The sequence below is a fragment of the Myotis yumanensis genome, unplaced genomic scaffold, assembly GCF_028538775.1.
Source record: "Myotis yumanensis isolate MYYU_CA2020_CCGP unplaced genomic scaffold, mMyoYum1.0.hap1 SCAF_10, whole genome shotgun sequence".
NCBI classification, from domain to species: Eukaryota; Metazoa; Chordata; class Mammalia; order Chiroptera; family Vespertilionidae; genus Myotis; species Myotis yumanensis.
In genome coordinates, this window is record NW_027223761.1 from 41807541 (window position 1) to 41830532 (window position 22992).

Sequence of the window (22992 nt, forward strand, 5' to 3'; positions counted from 1 at the left end):
TAAATTGCCCTGAGGAAAACCATCCTCCAGGAGATGGAAGAAATCTGAATAGATATGATAATGCCATTGGGGGTGATGGACAAGTGTGACTCTATTGACAAAGAAATGGCAGGGAAAGGTGGTGATAAAGCAAATAGGTAACTAAAGAGAAAAGCTAACCAGGACCTCTTACACATATTGATAAATCTGGGATCCTTTGGGAGCAGCATAGAGGACTTTTCTTTAAGGTAGAAGAGAATACAGACTAAGGAGCTTGCCAATTGTGGGCTGGTCTTCAGGTGAAGTTTTATGAACTACAGTGGCTCCTTGTATAACTCAAGGTCACTTTTAAAAACCTTCTCAAATGCTTCTGCAGCCTTGATCCGGGCACCTTCAGTCCCCTAGACAAGATTCATTTCGCTGTCTGATTTGTTCTGTGGAGCTGCCTGCCCCAACTCAGTGCACTCTCACAGTCTGCCCACTATGTCAGGAAGGTGCCTGCAGGACATCTTTCCACAAGTCACTCCTACCCCTCTGGTTTCACAGGAGTCTAATCATCAGAGCACCTATTCAGGGATAGTAGCATATTGTCACTGTTTCCCAATTGATTATAAACTTTCTGAGATTTGAGAATTGTCTTGTTAAAAAATGGATTCTCCCCGCACTCTGATGCACAATGTAATTCCTCAATAATGATAACTAGTGGATGGGAGGTATAAACAGCCAGGACAGGAGCCCCGAGTGAGTTCTTTCTAGCGCCTAAAATGCTCCCAGTAATGAGAATCTGGTGACAAAGGGGAACTTTCTGTGGAGGGGTCCAGGCTCCTTGGCACACTGAGAGCTAAATTGTGGGCTCAGGCCCAAAGACTCCCCACCTGCCCCTCCCAGACAGTAGTGTTCATTCTACTTAAACATCTATATTTGTAAGTCTGGTCCAGTGGTGTGCTGATGAAACAGCTCTTGGTCAGGGGGGGCAGGGCGGGGGGGGGGGGGGGGAGTGCCTTTTATTATTTGTTATTGTTGTTAATCCTCACCTGAGGATATTTTCTCCATTGATTTTCAGAGAGAGTGGAAGGGAGAGGGAGAGACAGAAAGATCAACCCAGGTACGTGCCCTTGACCAGAACTGAACTCACAACCCTTCCGTCCATGGGCTGACACTCTAGCCACTGAGCCAAACTGGCTAGAGCAAGGAAAACCCCTTTCTTAGGTGTTTGCCAATTCCTTCGGTTAAAATCTGTCTGTGCCCTGACCAGTTTGGCTCAGTGGGTAGAGCGTCGGCTTGCAGATGCAGGGGTCCCAGGTTCGATTCTGGTCAAGGACATGTACTTGGTTTCGGGCACATCCCCAGTGGGGCATGTACAGGAGGCACCTAATTGATGTTTCTAACTCTCTATCCTCTCCCTTCCTTTCTGTAAAAAATAAATAAAATATGTTTTTAAAAATCTGTCTGTGCTACTCAGTTTCAAACTACCTACATGATGCCCCTATATGTAGATTTAGCAAGAAATGTACACAATTGACTCTTACAAACACTACTGCGGTCATTATTCTCATTCTATCCAATTAACTCCAGACGAAGGTCCTAATATTTTCAACCATCTACTTTATGCCTCATAACACCTAGCCTTCTTCTTAAAATTTTATTTCAGCCTGGCAGTGGTGGCTCAGTGATTGAGTGTTGATTATGAACCAGGAGCTCACAATTTGAGTCACAGTTCGATTCCCTGTCAGGACACATGCCCAGGTTGCAGGCTCCATCCCAGTAGGGGACATGCAAGAGGCAGCCGATCAATAATTCTCTCTCATCGTTGATGTTTCTATCTTTCTCTCCCTCTCCTTTCATCTCTGAAATCAATGAAAGTGTATTTTTTTAACTTTATTTCACAGCAATAAAATAGTCACTCACCTGATTCATGTGCAGTCCTCATGGGCTAGGATGGGATGCGTCACAGGAGGACTCTAAGAGATGGGCATCAGAAGGCAGAGATTTTATGCATTTGCCTAAAGACCACAGAGTAAGCTAATGCACAAGGGATCTCAGACTTAATACACATGCGTCAAGTCATTATGGTTCTGTAATGACACCCCTACACCACCCAGTCCTCCAGGGCCCATCTGTACATAACAAGTGCACATGTATTGTTTTCAAGAAATTCAATGTTAGCATTGCTATGGGAAATATCTCTGATTTCTTTTTAATGGAAATTAATAAATATTAATTCCATTCTTAATCAATACTTATAACTTGAAAATCAATATACAAATTATATTTTATAATTTTACTTTTAAACAGTTTCATACTTAAAGAAAAATTACATAGTACACAAGTGCCACACTAACCTGTTACATTAGTATGATACATACTGTAAAATTAACTAATACTGATGGATTGCTATTAACTAACATCCATACTGTATTTAGGCTTCATAATTTTTACCCAATGTCCTTTTTCTCTTCCAGGATCAGATTCGGGATTATACTGAAGAGTAGTCATTGCTTTTTAGGCTGCTCCTGGCTTTGACAGTTTTCCAGACAAACAGTCTTTGGGGATTTACCTGGTGCTCTTTTCATAACAGTACTAAGGTTATATGATTTGGGGAGGAGGATTACAGAGGAAAATTGCCATTTTGAGCCCTAACATGGTTTATCACTGTTGATGTTGACTATATTCACATGGCTGAGTGTCCTTCAGGCTTCTACACTATAAGTTACTCTTTTTTCTCTCTTTCCTGAACACACTCTTTAGAAAAAAAAAAAGTCACTATGGGCATGCCACACTTAAGAGGTGGGGAATTATGCTCCACTTCCTTGAGGGTGGAATATCTGTACAAATTATATAAAATTAGGTAGTTTCTGGTCAAGATAGTGGTGTAGGTACATACGGTACTTGCCACCTCCCACAACCACATCATAATTACAACTACTTTGTAGAACAACAACCTGAAATCTAGCTGAACAGAAGTCCTATAACTAAGGATATCAAGAAGCAGCCACATCGAGACTGGAAGAAGAGGCAAAGGGTGCAGAATAGGCTGGTACCCAGGTGTAACACTTAAAATTTGAGAAGGAAGCCCAAGCCTGTTTGGCTCATTGGATAGAGCGTCAGCCGGTGGTCTGAAGGGTCCAGGGTTCTATTCTGGTCAAGGGCACCTACCTTGGTTGCAGACTCAAATCCTGGCCTACGTTGGGGCATGTGCAGGAGGCAACCAATCAACGTGTCTCTCTTACATGAATAATGAAATGGCTATAAATATATCTATCTATCAACAATTACTCTAAATACAAATGGATTAAGTGCTCAAATCAAAAGACCTATGGAGAGAGAAACCCAGAACTTCCAAAGGCCCAAGGCCCCACAGCAGCTTGCATTGCTTCACATTTGGGCTCCTGCTGGGTAGCCTCAGGCAGAGGCTAAATTAGCACCTCCTTAGAGATCCAAGAGCCAGTGTACCCAGTGGTCAGAGTGGAACCATCCAGATCACAACTCCTCAGATCCATAAGGGACACACTCAGGGGACAGACTCAGTGAGCACCAAAGCCCCACTGAAGCAAGTTTTGTCCCAGAAGGGTGTCTCCAGCACAGGAGTTCTCCCACCGCAGACACAGCTTATTCTCACAGCCAATTGGCCTGGAGGTCAATTCCTCCCAGTGATACCTACAACAATCAAGGCTTAACTACCACAAGACTGTGCACAAAGCCCACAAGGGGGTGCACCAAGAGTGTCCACCTCTGGTAATTGTGGAGGCTGAGCCACTGGGCCCTATAGGACACCTAGCACAGAAAGCCACTCTATCAACATAGGGAAGCATAAAAAATGCAGAGACAAAGAAACAGGTCACAAATGACAGAAATGGAGGAAAGCAAACTACTGGATATAGAGTTCAAAACCACGGTTATAAGGTTTTTCAAGAATTTTCTAGAAACCGCCAATAAATTTAGTGAGACCCTCAAGAAATCTAGTGAGACCCTCGAGGTTGTGATAAAGGACCAACTAGAATTTAAGCATACACTGACTGAAATAAAGAATATTATACAGAGTTCCAACAGCAGACTAGAAGATTGCAAGAATCAAGTCAAAGATTTGAAATACGAAGAAGAAGAAAACACCCAACTGAAAAAACAAAAAGAAAAAGAATCCAAAAAAATGAAGATAGTGTAAGGAGCCTCTGGGACAACTTCAAACATACCAACATCTGAATTATGGGGGTGCCAGAAGAAGAGAGAGAGCAAGATATTAAAAACCTATTTGAAGAAATAATGACAGAAAACTTCCCCTACCTGGTGAAAGAAATAGAATTACAAGTCCAGGAAGCGCAGAGAACCCCAAACAAAAGGAATCCAAAGAGGACCACACCAACACACATCATAATTAAAATGCCAAGAACAAAAGACAAAGAGAGAATCTTAAAAGCAGCAAGAAAAAAACAGTTAGTTACCTACAAGGGAGTACCCACATGACTGTCAGCTAATTTCTCAACAGAAACTATGCAGGCCAGAAGGGAGTGGCAAGAAATATTCAAAGTGATGAATACCAAGAACCTACAACCAAGATTACTTTACCCAGCAAAGCTATCATTCAGAATTGAAGGTCAGATAAAGAGCTTCACAGATAAGGAAAAGCTAAAGGAGTTCATCACCACCAAACCAATATTATATGAAATGCTGAAAGGTATCCTTTAATAAGAGGAAGAAGAAAAAAAAGGAAAAGATAAAAATTATGAACAACAAATACATATCTATCAACAAGTGAATCTAAAAATCAAGTGAATAAATAATCTGATGAACAAAATAAACTGGTGAATATAATAGAATCAGGGGCATAGAAAGGGAGTGGACTGACAGCTCTCAGGGGAAAAGGGGTGTAGGGGGTGTGGGAAGAGACTGGACAAAAATCATACACCTATGGATGAGGACAGTGGGGGAGGGGGGGTTAAGGGCAGAGGGTGGGGTGGGAACCGGGTGGAGGGGAGCTGTGGGGGGGGGGGGGCGGGAGAGAGGAACAACTGTAATAATCTGAACAATAAAGATTTAATTTTTAAAAAAAGACATATGGAAGCTAACAAAACAAGACACTTATAATATTCTGTCTAAAAAAGACTCGCGTGCTCACTTTGGCAGCACATATACTAAAATTGGAACGATACAGAGAAGATAGCATGTCTCCCGCGCAAGGATGACACGCAAATTCGTGAAGCATTCCATATATTTTTAAAAGAAAAAAAAATAAAAAAGATTCACTTCAGATCAAAACATACACAGATTGAAAGTAAAGATATAGGAAAAGATATTTCATGAAAATGAAAAGAGACAAACAAACACAAAAAGCTGGGATAGCAATACTTATACCACACAAAATATGCTTTAAAACAAAGGCTATAGAAAAGAGATAAAGAAGGACCCACCAATTCCACTTCAGGTTATTTTTCCAAAGAAATCCAAGACATACATTGAAAAGACATATATCACCGGCTGATCGATGTTTCTCTCTCATCGATGTTTCTGGCTCTCTGTCTCTCTCCCTTCCTCTGTAGAAAATCAATAAAATATATATTTAAAAAAATGAAATGTGTACCTTATTTTTCATATTATTTAATAATAAATTTTAATATTTTTTCTTTTAGAAATATAATTTTACTTATTAAAAATAACTTCACATATCATTTTGTAGCATTAATCTGCACAAGGAATTTATGGTAACATGTTTACTGTAATATGTTGTCTCTGTTTTGAACTATTCAGAGCATTAAAGCTATATAGCTATAACAGAGACCATTATGCATCAAATTATTTATTTTAAAAAAATTTTATCTCACCCTGGCTGGTGTAGCCAGTTCTTTGGAGTGATGTCCCATGCACCAAAAGATGACAGGTTCAATTCCAGGTCAGGTTACATACCCAAGTTGGGGGGTTGATCGCCATTTGGGGTGCCTGCAGGAGGCAACTGATTGATGTTTCTCTATCACATTGATGTTTTCTCTCCCTCCCTTTCTCTCTCTAAAAACAATCAATAAAATTTAAAAACTTTTAATGTAAGAATATGGCATTTATTTAAAATTATATCTATCTATCTATCTATCTAATTTTATTTTTTTGATTCCATATATTAGTGAAATCATATGGCATTTGTCTTTTTCTGTCTGACTTATTTAACTTAGCACAATACCCTTTAGGTCAATTTATGTTGCAGCAAATGGCAAGATTTTATTCCTTTTATGGCTGAGTCATATTTCATTGTATATATGCACCACTTCTTCTTTAGCCATTCATCTGTTGATGGACATGTAGGTTGCTTCCATATCTTGGCTATTGTAAATAACAATGGAATGAATACATGAATGTATATTTCTTTTCTTTTTTAAAAATATATTTTTATTGATATCAGAGAGGAAGGAAGAGGGAGAGAGAGATAGAAACATCAATGATGAGAGAGAATCATTGATCGGCTGCCTCCGGCACACCCTCTACTGGGGGACAAGCCCGCAACCCAGGCACATGCCCTTGACCGGAATCGAACCCGGGACCCCTTAGTCCGCAGGCCGACGCTCCATCCACTGAGCCAAACCAGTCTCAGCCACATTTCATTTTAAATTTATCAAAATCACAATGAAAACCTTGCAGGAATAAGTGTTTTTAAAGTAATCTACGTGTTTCTAACTTAGATAACAAGAGTAAGGCCATAATAAGTATCTATACTAATAAAAGGGTAATATGCTAATTAGACCAGACGTCTTCCAGACATCCTTCCAGACAAAGCCACAGTGGCTGCTGCTACGAGGGCTGAGGCTCAGGCAGCCACAGCAGCTGGCAGTGGCAGCAGCAGTAGGGTGATTGTGGGGAGCGCCTTCCCCTGATCTGCCTAGTCGCCTCCCGCAGAGGGAGGCCAGACGGCAGCTTAGGCCCACTCCCTGCACTCCCATCCCCTGAGGGCTCCTGGACTGTGAGAGGAGGCAGGCTGGGCTGAGGGAACCCCTCAGTGCATGAATTTTTGTGCACCGAGCCTCTAGTCCAGTGATGGTGAACCTATGACATGCGTGTCAGAGGTGACACACGAACTCATTTTTTTGGTTGATTTTTCTTTGTTAAATGGCATTTAAATATATAAAATAAATATCAAAAATATAAATCTTTGTTTTACTCTGGTTGCAAATATCAAAAAATTTCTATATGTGACATGGCACCAGAGTTAAGTTAGGATTTTTCAAAATGCTGACACACTTAGTTCAAAAGGTTCGCCATCACTGCTCTAGTCTACACTAATAAAAGAGAAACGTGGTAATTAGCATACGACCGCTACCCTTCCCATTGGCTAATCAGCATATCCTTATGCAAATTGTCAGCCAAGATGGTGGCCGGCAGCCATGCACTGAAGTGAAGAGGGAGGCTTGCTTGTTCCAGTGACGGCGGACTCCAACGTTCCCCGTTCCCCGTTACCCGCCTGACTTGCAGGCCTCTCAGCTGCAACTCTAAGCAACTATGTTGCAAATATAGAAGCTAAACAAAACCCCAGAAACTGGCTTTCAGTCAGCCGGGCTTCAGCCAGCCGGACCGCAACATTGTATCAAATACAGAAGGTAAAGGCCAAAAACCTGCTTTCAGCAGCGAGGCCTCAGAGATAAAGCTGGCCCAGAATAGAAAAAAAAATAAGAAAAAAAGGAGCAGTTGGGAGCTTCAGTCACCCGCCAGCCTGAAAACGGCCCTCAGCCCCTTAGCCAGACTGGCCAGGCACTCCAGTGGGGACCCCCACCCTGATCCAGGACACCCTTCAGGGCAAACCAGCCGGCCCCCAAAGGGTAATACGCCTCCTGGCACCGGGATCAGCAGAGCAGCAAGGCTTCCGGCACCGGGATCAGCGTGACAGGGGGCAACGCTCAAACCCCCTGATCGCCCTGCGGTTCTGTGTGTGACAGGGGGCGGGGCCACAACCTCCCTATCTGCCCTGCTCTGTTCATGACAGGGGAAGGTGCCCCAACCCCCTGATCAGCCTTGCTCTGTGCCTGATAGCGGGGAGCTCCCCAACCCCCTGATCACCCTGCGGCTCTGTGTGTGACAGGGTGCTGGGCCCCAACCCCCACCCCCCACGGGCCCTGCCCTGTGTGTGATGGGGTAGAGCCATAACCTCTCCATCGGCCCTGCCCTGAGTGTGACAGTGGCGGCGCCCCAACCCCCTGATCGGCCCTGCTCTGTGGATGACAGGGGCCGGTGCCCCAACTCCCCTATCGGCCCTACTCTGTAAGTGACAGGGGGGAGCTCCTCAACCCCCTGATCGGCCCTGCTCTGTGTGTGACAGGGTACGGAGCCCCAACCCCCCTGTTGGGCCCTGCTCTGTGAATGACAGGGGGCAGCGCCCCAACCCCTTGATTGGCCCTGCTCTGTGCATGACAGGGTGGCACCGCAACCTCCCGATCCGCCCTGCTCTGTGCATGACAGCGGGCAGCGCCCCAACTCCACAATCGGCCCTGATCTGAGCCTGACCAGGGACTGCACCTAGGGATTGGGCGTGCCCTCTGCCACCCGGAAGCAGGCCTAAGCCAGCAGGTCGTTATTTCCTGAGGGATCCCAGACTGCGAGAGGGCACAGGCTGGGCTGGGGGACCCCCCCCCCCACCCGAGTGCACAAATTTTTGTGCACCGGGCCTCTAGTCCTATATAATAAAAGGGTAATATGCAAATAGACCGAACGGCAGAACAACTGAACAACCAATTAAAACGTAATATGCTAATGATATTCTAAGGCTGCTCAACTGCTCGCTATGACATGCACTGACCACCAGGGGGCAGAAAGTCAACTGGTCGACCAGTCGCTAAGATGTGCACTGACCTCCTGGGGCAGATGCTCCCCCTGGTAGATTAGCTTGCTCCTGGGGTCCAGATGATTGGGACTGAGCAAGATGGGCCAGACATGCCCTGGAGCCCTCCCACGGCCCTTCCCCAGCTCAATTGTGCACCGGTGGGGCCCCTCAGCCTGTACTGTGCCTTCTTACAATCCGGGACCCCTCGAGGGATGTCGGAGAGCAGATTTCAGCCCAATCCTGCAGGCCACTCCCCCTGGGAGGGCGCCAGATGCAGGGCTCTTAGCTAGCGAGTGCTGCTGCAGCAGCACAAGCCTCTCCCAATCGGATTAAATGGGCACAGCAGGCACGGTGGGGCTGGGATTAGCGGGAGCGACAAATAGGAGCTGCAAGTGGCGTTGGACGGCAGGTTTCAGCCTGATCCCTTCAGGCCACCCAAAGGGACTCCACCCATGCACAAATTTGTGCACTGGGCCTCTAGTAATGGAATAAACAGCTAAAGCAATTTATCTTTCTGAGTACTTGTTACAGCAGAGCTGCTACATCAACTCTGGGCTTCCTCTCCTGGGATTCTTGGCTCAGAGAAAAATAAATGTCGACCTGTTTAAACCTTAAAAAAAATAATAATAAATAGATAGATAGATGCTAAATGATGATAGATGATAGATAGATAGATAGATAGATAGATAGATAGATAGATAATAGATAAAATAATCTGTGTTTCACAGTCAATTTATTTATGCTGATATAAATGGGAATAATATTTACTAATTCTCATTAAAACAGACACAGAAATATCTGATGTAATGACCCTAACATGTTATTCATTGGAAATAATATATGTGCACACCCAATCCAGGGATGGAGTTGTACTGGAGGGGTGGTATTAGCAGACATAAAGAGCCATAATGACTTGACCTATGTGTATGCAATGAAGGGGTTGTTGTTAAAAGCAAATCTGAGTTCCCTGAGGTACTGGCCTCCCCTGGAGTCTTCAGGCAAACACATAAAAATCTCTGCTCCTGGTGCCTGACAATCCACATTCACCACATCTTAGGCTATGAAGACTACATATAAAGCAGGTGAGCAAGTTATATAATGAGTGGGATAACCCTATAGGGGATAAAATGAAGAATAAACTACTTAAAGGACTATGGGATGTAGAGTAAATATTTGAGAATATTAAGACCTTTCCTGACATTAAGTCAGCAGAGTAATATCTAATGCTCTCCAATTTAAAGCACAAGGTGATTGAATATCTCCTCCTAGGAAAGCATCCAAGCCCGTTAATTTGTAATCAGACAATATACTTTTGTTTGGATCTTTTCACCATTGTGTTACAGATGCAATCAAACAACTACACGGGATTGCACACTGTTTTAAATGCATTAAATATTTATATAACAAAAGTCTATCTTTAAAATGCCACATGACTTCATTCCATTCTCAACCTGGCATCCTATAGCCAAGTAGATTGTATTAGCCATACCGTTGGGTTCCTATAATAGTATCTTTTTACCACTAACATGTTCACTTAGCATATTGTTTTGTGGGCTATATAAACATCTATTCCTCTCTAAGATTGTTACCTCACTGGGGGGAAAAAATGACAATACCCTATTCATTTTGTTATCCTAGTTGTTCTTGGAACTAAATATGGAAAAGAATCAGATAGGTGCCATAAAGTTTGAGTACAATCTGAAATGTTGATTTCTCTACAAACAGAAAGTGAGGTCCCAAGTCATATACTCCAGGTATGACTGCCTTAAACCACACTGATGTGAGCTACACAGTCTTCTACTTGCTGGGCATCCCTGGCCTTGAGGACCAGCACATGTGGATTTCCATCCCCTTCTTCATTTCCTATGTCATCGCCTTGCTGGGAAATAGCCTGCTCATTTTCCTTATCCTCACAAAGAGCAGCCTCCATGAACCCATGTTCCTCTTCCTCTGCATGCTGGCCGGAGAAGACATTGTCCTCTCCACGTGCACAGTACCTCAGGCGTTGGCCATCTTCTGGTTCCATGCTCAGGAGATCTCCCTGGATCGCTGCATCACTCAACTCTTCTTCATCCACTGCACTTTCATCTCTGAGTCAGGGATCCTGCTGGTGATGGCATTTGACCGCTATATTGCCATATGCTACCCACTGAGATACACCACCATTCTTACACATGTGTTTATTGGGAAAATTGGTCTAACTATCTTTCTGAGAAGTTATTGTACAATATTCCCCATGATATTTCTTGTGAAAAGACTGACTTTTTGCAGAACTAACATTCTTCCACACACTGGTTGTGAGCACTTAGGGTTGGCCAAATATTCTTGTGATGACATACGAATAAACATTTGGTATGGACTTTTCGTCCTCATGTCAACAGTAATTTTAGATGTTATACTAATTTGTGTTTCATATATGCTTATTCTCCGTGCTGTCTTTCGCATCCCTTCCCGACAGGCTCGCCACAAAGCTCTCAACACTTGTGGTTCCCATGTCTGTGTCATTATCCTTTTTTATGGTCCTGGGATCTTCTCAGCCCTCACTCACCGCTTTGGACGCCACATTTCACCCCACATTAATGTACTCCTTGCCAATGTCTGCATTCTGATACCTCCTATGCTAAATCCCATCATTTATGGGATCAAGACCAAACAGCTCAGGGACCAAATTACTTATGTCTTGCTTTCCAAAACAATATGACTTTGGGAAAAGGAAACAAGCTACTGTTTTCTCAACATTTTTAGCTGTACATGAGGTGAGCTTTAGAAGCCCTAGTAGGTGGAGAACAGTTGCTCTTTAAAGTCTCTGATAAATAATAGAGATGAATTTCTTTGTGCCTCAGTGAGTTTTCTCACTCAGAGTCTGAGAAATATACCAGTTACCTTTTTAATTCATTTCTAGTCTATACTCTACAGAGGTCTTTGAAAAGAATTACATTATGGGTAATAGCTAGACTATTCTTTCCTGGTTTGATTTATGCATGATGTGGTAAAGAGATGGGGAGAGAAGTGAGGGAAGCCGGCAAAAACCTCTGCCATCCACATTCCCCTGTCGTTTGTCCTCTGCCCTCCTCCTCCCCCTTTCCCCTGTCTCCCTCTTATCTTTCTTTTCCTCCTCCCTCTGTTCCTCTCCTTCCTCTTCCTGGTCTACTTCTCATTCTTTCTCTCTCTCTCCATCACAGTAAAAGACCTTGAAAGAGTTGTCTATACATTCACGACTCAATATCCTTCTCTATTTTTCTTCCTCTCACTCCAGTCAGACAGTTTTACTATGCCATGACACTGCATGTCACAGTATCCTCCACAATGCTGAATCCAATGGTTAATACTGTCTACATCATACATGACACTTTAGCACCATCTGACACAGGGAAACATTCTCTCATTCTAGAAATTCACTACTCCTTTCAGCTTAGAGAGCGTATTACAAAAAAAAAAAAAAAAATGTGTAAAATCTCCATTTTCTAAGTCAAGATATTTATTGCTAATACTTTATGACAGGTTACTACTTATTTTCTGTAAAGTGTGTGTAGGTAAGTAAATTGTTTCAATTGAACTACAGTTCACATACTCTTCTAGAATAAGCCCCTCCACTGAATCCATGCAAGGGTATGCCATTTGTAATTTAGACAAACATACTCTTTTAAAAAACATTTCTCTTTCTTTGACTGGCTTATTTCACTTAGCATCATGTTCTCCAGGTCCATCCATGCTGTCACAAAAGGTGATTGTTTTCCTTTTTACAGCAGAGTAGTATTCTGTGTAAATGTACCATGGCTCTTTTATCCATTCATCTACAGATGGACACTTGAGTTGCTTCCACATCTTGGCTATTGTAAAAAACACTGTAATGAACATAGGGGTACATATATTCTTTCACATTAGTGTTCCACTTTTCTTCAGGTAAATTTCCAGAAGAGGAATCACTAGATCATAAGGTAGTTTTATTTTTATCTTTGTTTTAACTACCAAGCAAAATGGAGGCAAATAGAGAGAGAGGAAGCAGACCGCTCTGGGTGGAGGGCAGTTAGGGAAGGGGGACAGATTACTCATGTCTTGCTTTCCAAAAATATATGATTAAGCAACAAAGAAAAAAAGAGAGAACTGATGTACATGGATAACAGTGTGGTGATTGTGGAGGTGGAGGGGGATTGGTGGAGGTCAAAAAGGTCATATGGGGGAAAACAGTGATGGAGAAAATATTAAATTAAAAATAAATAAAATCATTTTTTAAAAGCTTTTTTCACATGTAAATGTGATTATTTTAGTTCATTACCCAGTTGAAAGTAGGCTCAGCATTCTATTTATGTTACTTCCCTAGTGTCTATTATGTTGCTGAAAAACTAGGCACTAAATCAACATGCTTAAAATACACTTCCTTGTAAACTAGAAAACTACAAAATTATCACTTTAAAATAATTAGAGAAAATTAAACTTATAAATAAGTAACATTTATTACTTCCATTAGTGTGACTTGCCTTTTTCCTTTGTTTTGTAATTACATTTTTACATATCTGAAACTATTTTTCACATAGCTTACATACATATTCTATGTGAATTCTATATATTTTTACATACATGAAACTACTTTTTTACACAGATTTATAATATAAATATTTTAACATAATTTTTCTAGCCTCACCTGAGGATATGTTTGTTGCATTTTAGAGAGAGGAAGCTAGAAAGAGAAACAGCCATGTGAGAAAGAAACATGGATCAGTTGCTCCCGTATGCGCCATGACCGGGGGGATTGAACTGGCAACCTTAGTGTCTGCCCTGGCTGGGAATCAAACCCAAAACCTTTTTTAAAACATAATTTAACTGGCAATAAAATATACAAATTTATAGAAGACCCATAATTTACCTAGCCATTTCATTATTATTAACATGCACTCTATTTCAACTTTTTCAGTTGTTCAAGAACATAGTGTTTATTAAAACATTTCCTTATTTTGCCTGTTTGCCATATTTACACCTCATGTGGCTACAAATCTAAGACTAAGATTACAAGGTTATAGGATAAGCATATTTGGTTATGGGAGCGGTGCAGTGTCCTCCACATTTATTTTTAATTTTCAAAATGGATACAGCAATAATGGTTACAGCACAACATTCATTAAAACATTTCCTCATTTTTCCTGTTTACTAATCTTAGTTATATATGAGTCCTTAGAAATTATGTAATCAAACTACTAATCTTTTTTGTTTCCTTTGTGTTCTTCACAAGTGCTTCAAAATCAAACATGAATTACATTATTTTAAATTTTTGTTTGTATTGAATTTATCATATGAATAAGTTCAAAAATATCTATTGATATAAAAAGGCAAAATAACAAAGAGGCATTGTAATTACCACTAATCTTACCCAGTTAGCTAAATAGTTCATAATTCTAAAATGTTTTGTCATGTAAGCAAATTTTCACTTATTATAAATTGGGAAACTATTTTATATCCACCTTTTTAATGTAATGTTGTATAACAAGTATTTTCCTTTGGCATCCAGAACATTACATAAATATTAAGTTGAATAAGTGCATTATTGTTGAATATTTATATCCAAGAAATTGGTAGTATAAATAAATTTGTTATGAACATGAGCATTAAGACACAGTTGCTGTATTTCCTCTAGTGTACTATAGGAGAGATGCTGAAATTTTTTACTGCATTATGTAGGAGTGACTGTTCCTACCCAGGCTGAATATGTGTTTTTTTGTTTGCAAAAAGTTTTTTAATGCACCTTTTAGAAATTCTAGGAAATATGTGTTTTCCAAAAAATTGAATGGAATCCAATAGCAATATGCAAAGTTAAGGTACCATTTTTCATCATTACATTTTTTATGGCTTAAACATACAACTTAATACAATGAAATTAATTATTTTTAGTTCATGTGTCTGAGTTTCAATAAACATACAATTACCACAATAAAATATAGAATTGTTCAATCACCCTCCCAAAAACCACCCATGTGTACCTTTTTAATAAACTCCCACCAGCCCTGGTAGCCTTTTTTCTGTTTTCTGTGCTTACACTTTTGCCTTTTCTAAAATGTCTTACAAATGGAGTCATACGACAAGTTAGATATTCTCTGGTGAGGATGCAGAGGAAAAGGAACCCTCTTTCACTGCTCGTGGGAATGCAGACTGGTACAGCCACTGTGGAAAACAGTATGGAGTTTCCTCAAAAAACTAAAAATGGAACTCCCGCCCTGCCTGGTTTGGCTCAGTGGATAGAGCGTCGGCGGGCGGACTGAAAGGTCCCAGGTTCAATTCTGGTCAAGGGCATGTACCTTGATTGCGGGCACATCCCCAGTAGGGGATGTGCAGGATGCAGCTGATCGATGTTTCTCTCTCATTGAATGCTTCTAGCTCTCTATCCCGCTCCCTTCCTCTCTGTAAAAAATCAATAAAATATATTTTTTTAAAAATGGAACTCCCATTTGACCCAGTAATTCTACTTTTAGGAATATATCCCAAGAAATCAGAAACACCAATCAGAAAGGATTTATGCGCCCCTATGTTCATAGCAGCACAATTCACCATGGCTAAGATTTGGAAACAGCCTAAGTGCCCACCAGCAGATGAGTGGATTAAAAAACAGTGGTACATCACACTGCTATCAAAAAAGAAGAAACTCTTAACATTCGCCATAGCATAGATGGACCTAGAGAGCATTATGCTAAGGGAAATAAGCCAGTTGGAGAAAGATAAATATCACATGATCTCACTCATTTGTGGAATATAATGAGCAACATAAACTGATGAATAACAGAGACATAGAAGCATCAAACAGACAGTAGTGGGATGAGGGCATGTGCTGGAGGGTGGGAGTGATTGGGGAGAGGTCAATGGGGGGGGGAGAATTATGTAATACTTTAAGCAATAAAGAATTTAAATTTTAAAAATTCATATATTTTATTGGAAGTGAAAATTAAATTTATACTTCATGTGGCTAAAAACCTAAGACTAATAAGATTGCCAGGTCATAGGATAAGCATATTTGGTTATGGGGGCAGGGCAGTGTCCTCCAAATTTATTTTTAATTTTTAAAATGGTTATAGCAAAAATAGGGCTTTAGTATACTCATATAAATGCTGGATCAACTTATCAGTTGCTACATTTAAAAAGCCAGCTAAGCACAGCTGACATGGCTCAGTGGTTGAGCATCAACCCATGGATCAGGAGATCACGGTTTGATTCCCGATCAGGACACATGTCCAGGTTGTAGGCTCAAACCCCAGTAGGGTGCGTGCAGGAGGCAGCTGATCAGTGAGTCTCATCATTGATGTCTCTCTCTTTCTCTTTCTCTCTCTCTCCCTTCCTCTCTGAAATCAATAAGAAAATATATTTTTTAAAGCCAGCTAAGATTACCTTAAATTTTTAAATTTTTTTCAATTACAGTTGGCATTCAATATCCTTTTGTATTAGTTTCAGGTGTACATCATAGGCATATGTTTAACTTTACTAAAAAATTGCCCAACTTTTCCAAAGTGCCTATACTATTGTGAATTTCCACCAGCAATGTATGAGCTGCCATTATTCCACATCCTCATCAGAACCTGACACTATCTTTTTTTAATATAAGTATTCTAATAGCTTGTTAAAGCTTCATCATTGCAGTTTAATTTACATTTTCATTATAATTAGTGGTGTTAAGCATGTTTTCAAGTACTTATTTGCCATATGTACATTTTCTTTGCTGAAATGTCTGTACAAATATTTCAGCCATTTTTATTGAAGTTTCTTCTCTAATTATTAAGTTTTATGGGTTCTTATTCTGGATACAAGCTCTCTGTGTGATCTATGATTTGAACATAATACCTCTCATTCTATGACTCTTTCCACTTTCTTAATAGTGTCTTTCAAGCAGGATAAATTATTAATTTTGATGATATTTTATTTTATACATCTCTAGAGGCCTGGTGCACAAAATTCATGCACTTGGGGAATGGGGCTTCCCTCAGTCTGGCCTGCGCCCTCTCGCAGTCTGGGAGCCCTTGGAGGATGTCCGTCAGTCAGACATCCTTAGCACTGCTGCAGAGGCAGGAGAGGCTTGCCAGCCCTGAGCCTGGCTTCTGGCTGAGCGGTGCTCCCCCTGTGGGAGCGCACTGACCACCAGGGGGCAGGTCCTGCATTGAATGGGATTGGGCTGAAACCTGCTCTCCAACATCCCCCGAAAGGTCCTGGATTGCAAGTGGGCATAGAACAGGCCAAGGGACCCCACCAGTACATGATTAAGGCCAGGGAGGGACGCAGGAGGTTGGCCAGCCAGGGAGGGACAGCAGGGGGCTCTAGGGCATGTCCAGCCCATCTGGCTCAGTCCCAATCAGCCAGAACCCAGCAGCAAGCTAACTTACCGGTTGGAGTGTCTGACCCCTGGTGGTCAGTGTACATCATAGCAAGCGGTTGAGCGGCCTTAGCATATTACACTTTGATTGAACAGACGACCGAACACTTAGCATATTAGGCTTTTATTATATAGGATGTTTTGGTGTTCCCAGATTCATGTGCATAATTCTAGGTAACAAAAGTGTTCTGACTTCTTTTAGAAGTTTTATAGTTTCAGGTCTTTACCTAGTTCAATGATTCCTTTTGAGTTGATATTTGCAGAGAGTTTGAAGCATGAATTGAAAGTCATTATTTTGCAGATGGATGTCTAAATGTTCAAGTACTATTTGTTGGAAAGGATATCCTTTCTCTATTGTTGCCTTTGTATCTTTGTTAAATAAACTTGCCCCAAGTGTGGGTTTGTTTCTAAACTCTGTGTTCTGTTTTGTTGATTTTAAAAACTAATTTTACTCTTACCATGCAATGCAGAAATCATATTAGCTTATGTAAATTGAAAATGTATATTTACTCAAACACCTGCACACAAAATTTATTACAGCTTCATTTATAATTGTCAAAACTTGGACATGATTAAAGTGTCCTTCAGTAGGTGAATGGAGACATAAACTATTTTTTAAAAGAACTAAATGAAATAAAAGGTATACAGTTTGAGCAGAAAAAAATCTCTAGAAAAAAACAACTAAACAAAACAGAGGCCGAGACCGGTTTGGCTCAGTGGATAGAGCGTCGGCCTGCGGACTGGAAGGTCCTGGGTTCGATTCCAGTCAAGGGCATGTACCTTGGTTGCGGGCACATCCCCAGTGGGAGATGTGCAGGAGGCAGCTGATCGATGTTTCTCTCTCATCGATGTTTCTGGCTCTCTGTCTCTCTCCCTTCCTCTCTGTAAAAAATCAATAAAATATATTTTTGAAAAAAAAAAAAAAAAACAGAGACAAGCAATCTAACAGATGCAGAGTTTAAAAAATGGTTATAAAGATGCTTAATAAACTTAAGGGAAGAGTAGATGAACTTAGTGAGAATTTCAACAAAGAGATAGGGAAACATAAAAATGAAAATACAAAATATCAAAAAGAACAAGTCAGAAATGAAAACTACATTAACTAAAATTAAGAATACCTTACAGGAAATCAACAATAGAGTAAATGAAGCAGAAGTTAAGGAAGCAGGGGAAAAAATAAAGACACCAAAAATAAAAAAGTTTTAAAAAATTAGAATAGTTTAAAGAGCCTCTAGGACAACTTCAAGTGTGCCAACATTTGTATCATATGGGTACTAGAATGAGAACAGATTGAGCAAGGGATTTAAAACATTTGGAAAAATAATTATGAAAAGATGTACAAGTCCAATAAGTGCAGTCCCAAATAAGAATTTATAGAGGCTCACACCAAGACACACCATAATTAAAATGCCAAAGGTCAAAGACAAACAGAGAACCTTAAAAGCAGCAAGAGAAAAGCAGTTAGTTACCTACAAAAGAGCTTCCATAAAACTCTCAGCTGATTTCTCAACAGAAACTTTGCAGGCCAGAAGGGACTGGCACAAAAGATTCAAAGTGATGAAAAGCAAAGACCTACAACCAAGATTACTCTACCTAACAAAGCTATCATTTAAAATAGAAGGATAGATAAAGAGCTTCCCAGACAAAAAAGCTAAAGGAGGTCATCACCACCAAACCAGTATTACAAGAAATGTTAAACTTAGAGTCTTCCAGAAGAAGGAGGAGGGGGAAGAGGAGGAGGAGGAGGAAAAAGATTAAAAATATCAATAATAGTCCAGCCAGAGGGCTCAGTGGTTGAGCATCGACCTATGAACCAGGAGGTCATGGTTCAATTCCTGGTCAGGGCACATGCCCTTGACAAGAATCAAATCCAGGGACTCTTCAGTCCACAGGCCGACGCTCTATCCACTGAGCAAAATCAGCAAGGGCTATATGTCTTCTTTAAAAAAAAAAAACTGTCTAGCCCTGGCCAGCATGGCTCAACATCATCTCATGCAGCTACAGGTCACCAGTTTGATTCCTGGTCAGAGCTGGAATCAGAGCGGGGGAGGTGGGGGGCAGGGGAGGCAGCCAGTCAATCAATGCTTCTCTCCCTTTCCCTTCCTCTCTCTCTAATCAATAAAAACATTTTTTAAAATAGAAAACTGTTTCTCCAGATCTTCAGACCATTTTAATTAGGTTGTGTGGGTGTTTTGCTCTTGAATTGTATGAGTTCCTTATATATTTTGCATATTTACCCCTTATCAGGTATATGTTTGTGAATATTTTCTCTAATTCCATAGGTTTCTTATTTATTACATTGATCGTTTCTTTTCCAATTCAAAGCCCTTTAGTTTAACATAGCTCCCACTTACTGATTTTGCTTTTGTTGCTGTGCTTTTGATGTCATATCCAAAACATCATTGGCAGACCCAATGTCAAGGAGCTTTTTTCTTCCATTTTCTTTTAGGAGTTTTATGCTTTCAGGTCTGATGTTTAGGTTTTTAATTCATTTTCAGTTGTTTGTTTGTTTTTTTGAGTGGTGTAAGTTAGGGGTCCACTTTCATTCTTCCGTGATTATCCAGTTTTATGAACATTTATTTAAAAGACCATCCTTTCCCCAATAATTATCCTTGGTTCCCCTGTCAAATATTAGTTCACCATATGTGTGGGAGTTTACTTCTTTCTGTGTGTTCTGTTCCATTGATCTATGTGACTGTTTTTATGCCAGTACCATATTATCTGATTACTGTAGCTTTGTAAAATAGTTTGAAATAGTTATAGATTCACAGGTGGTTGTAAACACACACACACACACACACACACACACACACACACAAAAACCCCAACACTGTAAATGGTAATCCCTTGTACCATTCACTCAATTTTCCCCAATAGTAATATCTTGTATAACTAGAGTACAATATCTAAACCAAGTGACACTGGTAAAATCCACATATCTTATTTAAATATCAACAATTTTAAATGCATTTATTGTGTGTGTGTAGTTCTATGCAATATTGTCATATGTGTAGATTTATGTAAGTACCACTGCATTCAATTTAGAGAAGTGTTCCATTACCACAAGTTCTCTCATGCTACTTCACTCACCTCTCTCCCTTTTTCTCCCCCTTTCTCTCTCTCTCTCACTTTCTCTCTCTCTTCCTCTTCTTCCCCCTTCTTCCCTCCCTTCCACTCTTTCTAAAAATCAATAGGAAATATCCTTGCGTGAGGACTTTTTTTAAAAAGAATTCTAAGTGCTTTGTCCTTAAAATAAGGTTGGTTATTTTTAAATTAGTAAGAAAAAGCAACTAAGAGGATTAGGAAACTTGTAGAAAGCAAACCATGCCCCCCACCCTCCTCACTGGCAGATGAATATTAATATCCCATAACATTTTTGGTGAATTTGCTTCAAAAACACAATCTTCTTCGCCCTAATCGGTTTGGCTCAGTGGATAGAGCATCGGCCTGCAGACTGAAGGGTCCCAGGTTCAATTCCGGCCGGGGGCATGTACCTTGGTTGTGGGCACGTCCCCAGTAGGAGATGTGCAAAAGGCAGGTGATCGATGTTTCTAACTCTCTATCCCTCTCCCTTCCTCTCTGTAAAAAATCAATTAAAAAAGTTATAAAAACAAAACAAAAAACACCATCTTCAAGCTATTTCCTAGTGTTTCCTAGTATTTCCAGTTTACCACTAATATTTCCATCCACCACTTCCATAGATCACACCATGAGTAGCTATAGATGCTGAAAACTCTGGTCCTCTTCCAAAGTTATTCCTGCTTTGGGAAAAACATGTGAACAGCCTGCTCTCGGATTTGCTTGGTCTTGATCCCATATACGATGGGATTCAGCATAGGTGGAACCAGAATGCAGACATTAGCAAGCAAAATGTGGATATGAGGAGGAATGTGGCGTCCAAACCGCTGAGTAAGAGTAGTGAAGATGGCAGGCCCATAAAAAAGGATGATGATGCAGACATGGGAACCACATGTGTTGAGAGCTTTCTGACGAGCATCTTGGGAAGACATGTGGAAGACAGCATGGAGAATCAGCACATAGGAAACAAAAATTAACAGGGCATCTAAAACCACTGTTGCTATTATTACAAAAAGTCCATACCAGATGTTCACTCGAATGTCATTACAAGCATATTTGGCTAAGCCGATGTGTTCACAAAAGGTATGCGGAATAATATTATTTTGGCAGAAAGTCAACCTTTTCAAAAGAAATATTATGGGGAAAATTGTACAATAACTTCTCAAAAAGATGGTAACACCAATTTTCCCAATCAGTGTATATGTAAGAATAGCTGTGTATCTCAGTGGGTAGCATATGGCAATGTAACGATCAAATGCCATCACCAGCAGGATCCCTGACTCAGAGATGAAAGTGCAGTGGATGATGAAGAATTGAGTGATGCAGCGATCCAGGGAGATCTCCCCAGCATGGAACCAGAAGATGGCCAAGGCCTGAGGTACTGTGCACGTGGAGAGGACAATGTCTGCTCCAGCCAGCATGCAGAGGAAGAGGAACATGGGCTCATGGAGGCTGCTCTTTGTGAGGATAACAATGATGAGCAGGCTATTCCCCAGCAGGGCAATGACATAGGAAATGAAGAAGGGGATGGAAATCCACATGTGCTGGTCCTCAAGGCCAGGGATGCCCAGCAAGTGGAACACCATGTGGCTAACACCAGTGTGGTTTAAGGTAGTCACATGTGGGGAGACCACCACAGACATCACTTCTTATTCACAGACACAGGAAAACACAGTATTCCTTGTAATATTCTTTCTGAAGGCACAAGACCTTTTGACATATTCCTTCTTCTTTGAACATGCAAATAAAAAGAAACATATAAGATAATAGATTATAGCCTCTGCATTAATGAGTGACAGTCTGATTAAAAGGTATACATATTCCCAGCTAATCAAATAAAACATTTTATTATATGTATTTCTCCTACCAACAGAGGATTACGAAAAGACAAAAGGGAGTTATCCTATGTATCTGGAAAGGCTGTAACAAGTGTTTCTTGAACGTGAAGAACTTGAACTTAGCTTTGTGCAGGGTACTTTATCATACAGAAAAGAAAGAAAATAAAGAGAAACAACAAAAGAAAACGTGGGTATTCAAAACAAAGTATAGCATCTTCGTGAAACAGTGTTCAGCTCTGGGTGGCTGTGCATAGGGAATACTGAAAAAAGCAGGGTAGATGTTTGTTCAGACAAATTTGGTATAATTGACGGAAATGAGATTTGAAATCTCTCTAACTGCACCATATACAATCTGTCGCTTGTGAAGAGAATCAAGGGAACTTTAAGAGGTAGCATTAATAGGGCCTGTGTGCCTGAGGTGAGGCACTGCTCATGCTCACACCTTAAGGAACTAAGTTTATAAGTGACTAAAATTTGAAAGGAAGGCATTGTTGCTGGGCGGCGTTGTGCATGATATTTTAAAGCTTTTTCTTGGGTGGAAATTCTATCATTTAGTTCTTAATGTGCATTCATTCATTCATTCATTCATTAACTCTGTCATTTAGGAAGCAGTAACTGTTTTTCAGATACCATATTACAAACTGGAGATATAGGGGGGGAAATGGAATTCGACCAAGTCCTATGAACTTAAGTTTGACATAAACAGATAGGTTGAAAAGCTGAAGACATATATTAATTCCCCCTAATAAAAAAGTATTTTAAAACATCTAGCTCCATAGCACATGCTCAATAACATTATTTCTTCCACTCCAGTTACCCATGTGATGCCCATAATTTTCCTTTCTGGGGAAAATTACCAATTACCATCCTCCAAGTGCTGGAGGAACATGGTCTGTTATCAGAGTCACCTACAAAAGGGCCCAGTCATCTGGACTAGTTACAGTACTGTGTCCTGCAGAGCA

The 22992-nt window shown here is 40.6% G+C and overlaps 2 protein-coding genes and 1 non-coding gene across 3 annotated transcripts; 2 read left to right on the forward strand and 1 right to left on the reverse strand.

Annotated features, from left to right (window-relative positions):
- Nucleotides 1-5084: 5084 nt before the first annotated feature.
- On the forward strand, nt 5085-5190 carry LOC139019194 (U6 spliceosomal RNA). The gene has a single exon (XR_011473073.1). It is a non-coding gene; the product is annotated as a U6 spliceosomal RNA (small nuclear RNA).
- Nucleotides 5191-10526: 5336 nt separating this feature from the next.
- Nucleotides 10527-11471, forward strand: LOC139018185 (olfactory receptor 52B4-like). Its single transcript, XM_070426834.1, has one exon. The coding sequence runs from the start codon at nt 10527-10529 to the stop codon at nt 11469-11471; it is 945 nt and encodes a 314-aa protein (XP_070282935.1).
- Nucleotides 11472-20866: 9395 nt separating this feature from the next.
- LOC139018427 (olfactory receptor 52B4-like) lies at nt 20867-21835 on the reverse strand. Its single transcript, XM_070427037.1, has one exon. It carries the CDS (start codon nt 21833-21835, stop codon nt 20867-20869), a length of 969 nt encoding a protein of 322 aa, XP_070283138.1.
- Nucleotides 21836-22992: the final 1157 nt, after the last annotated feature.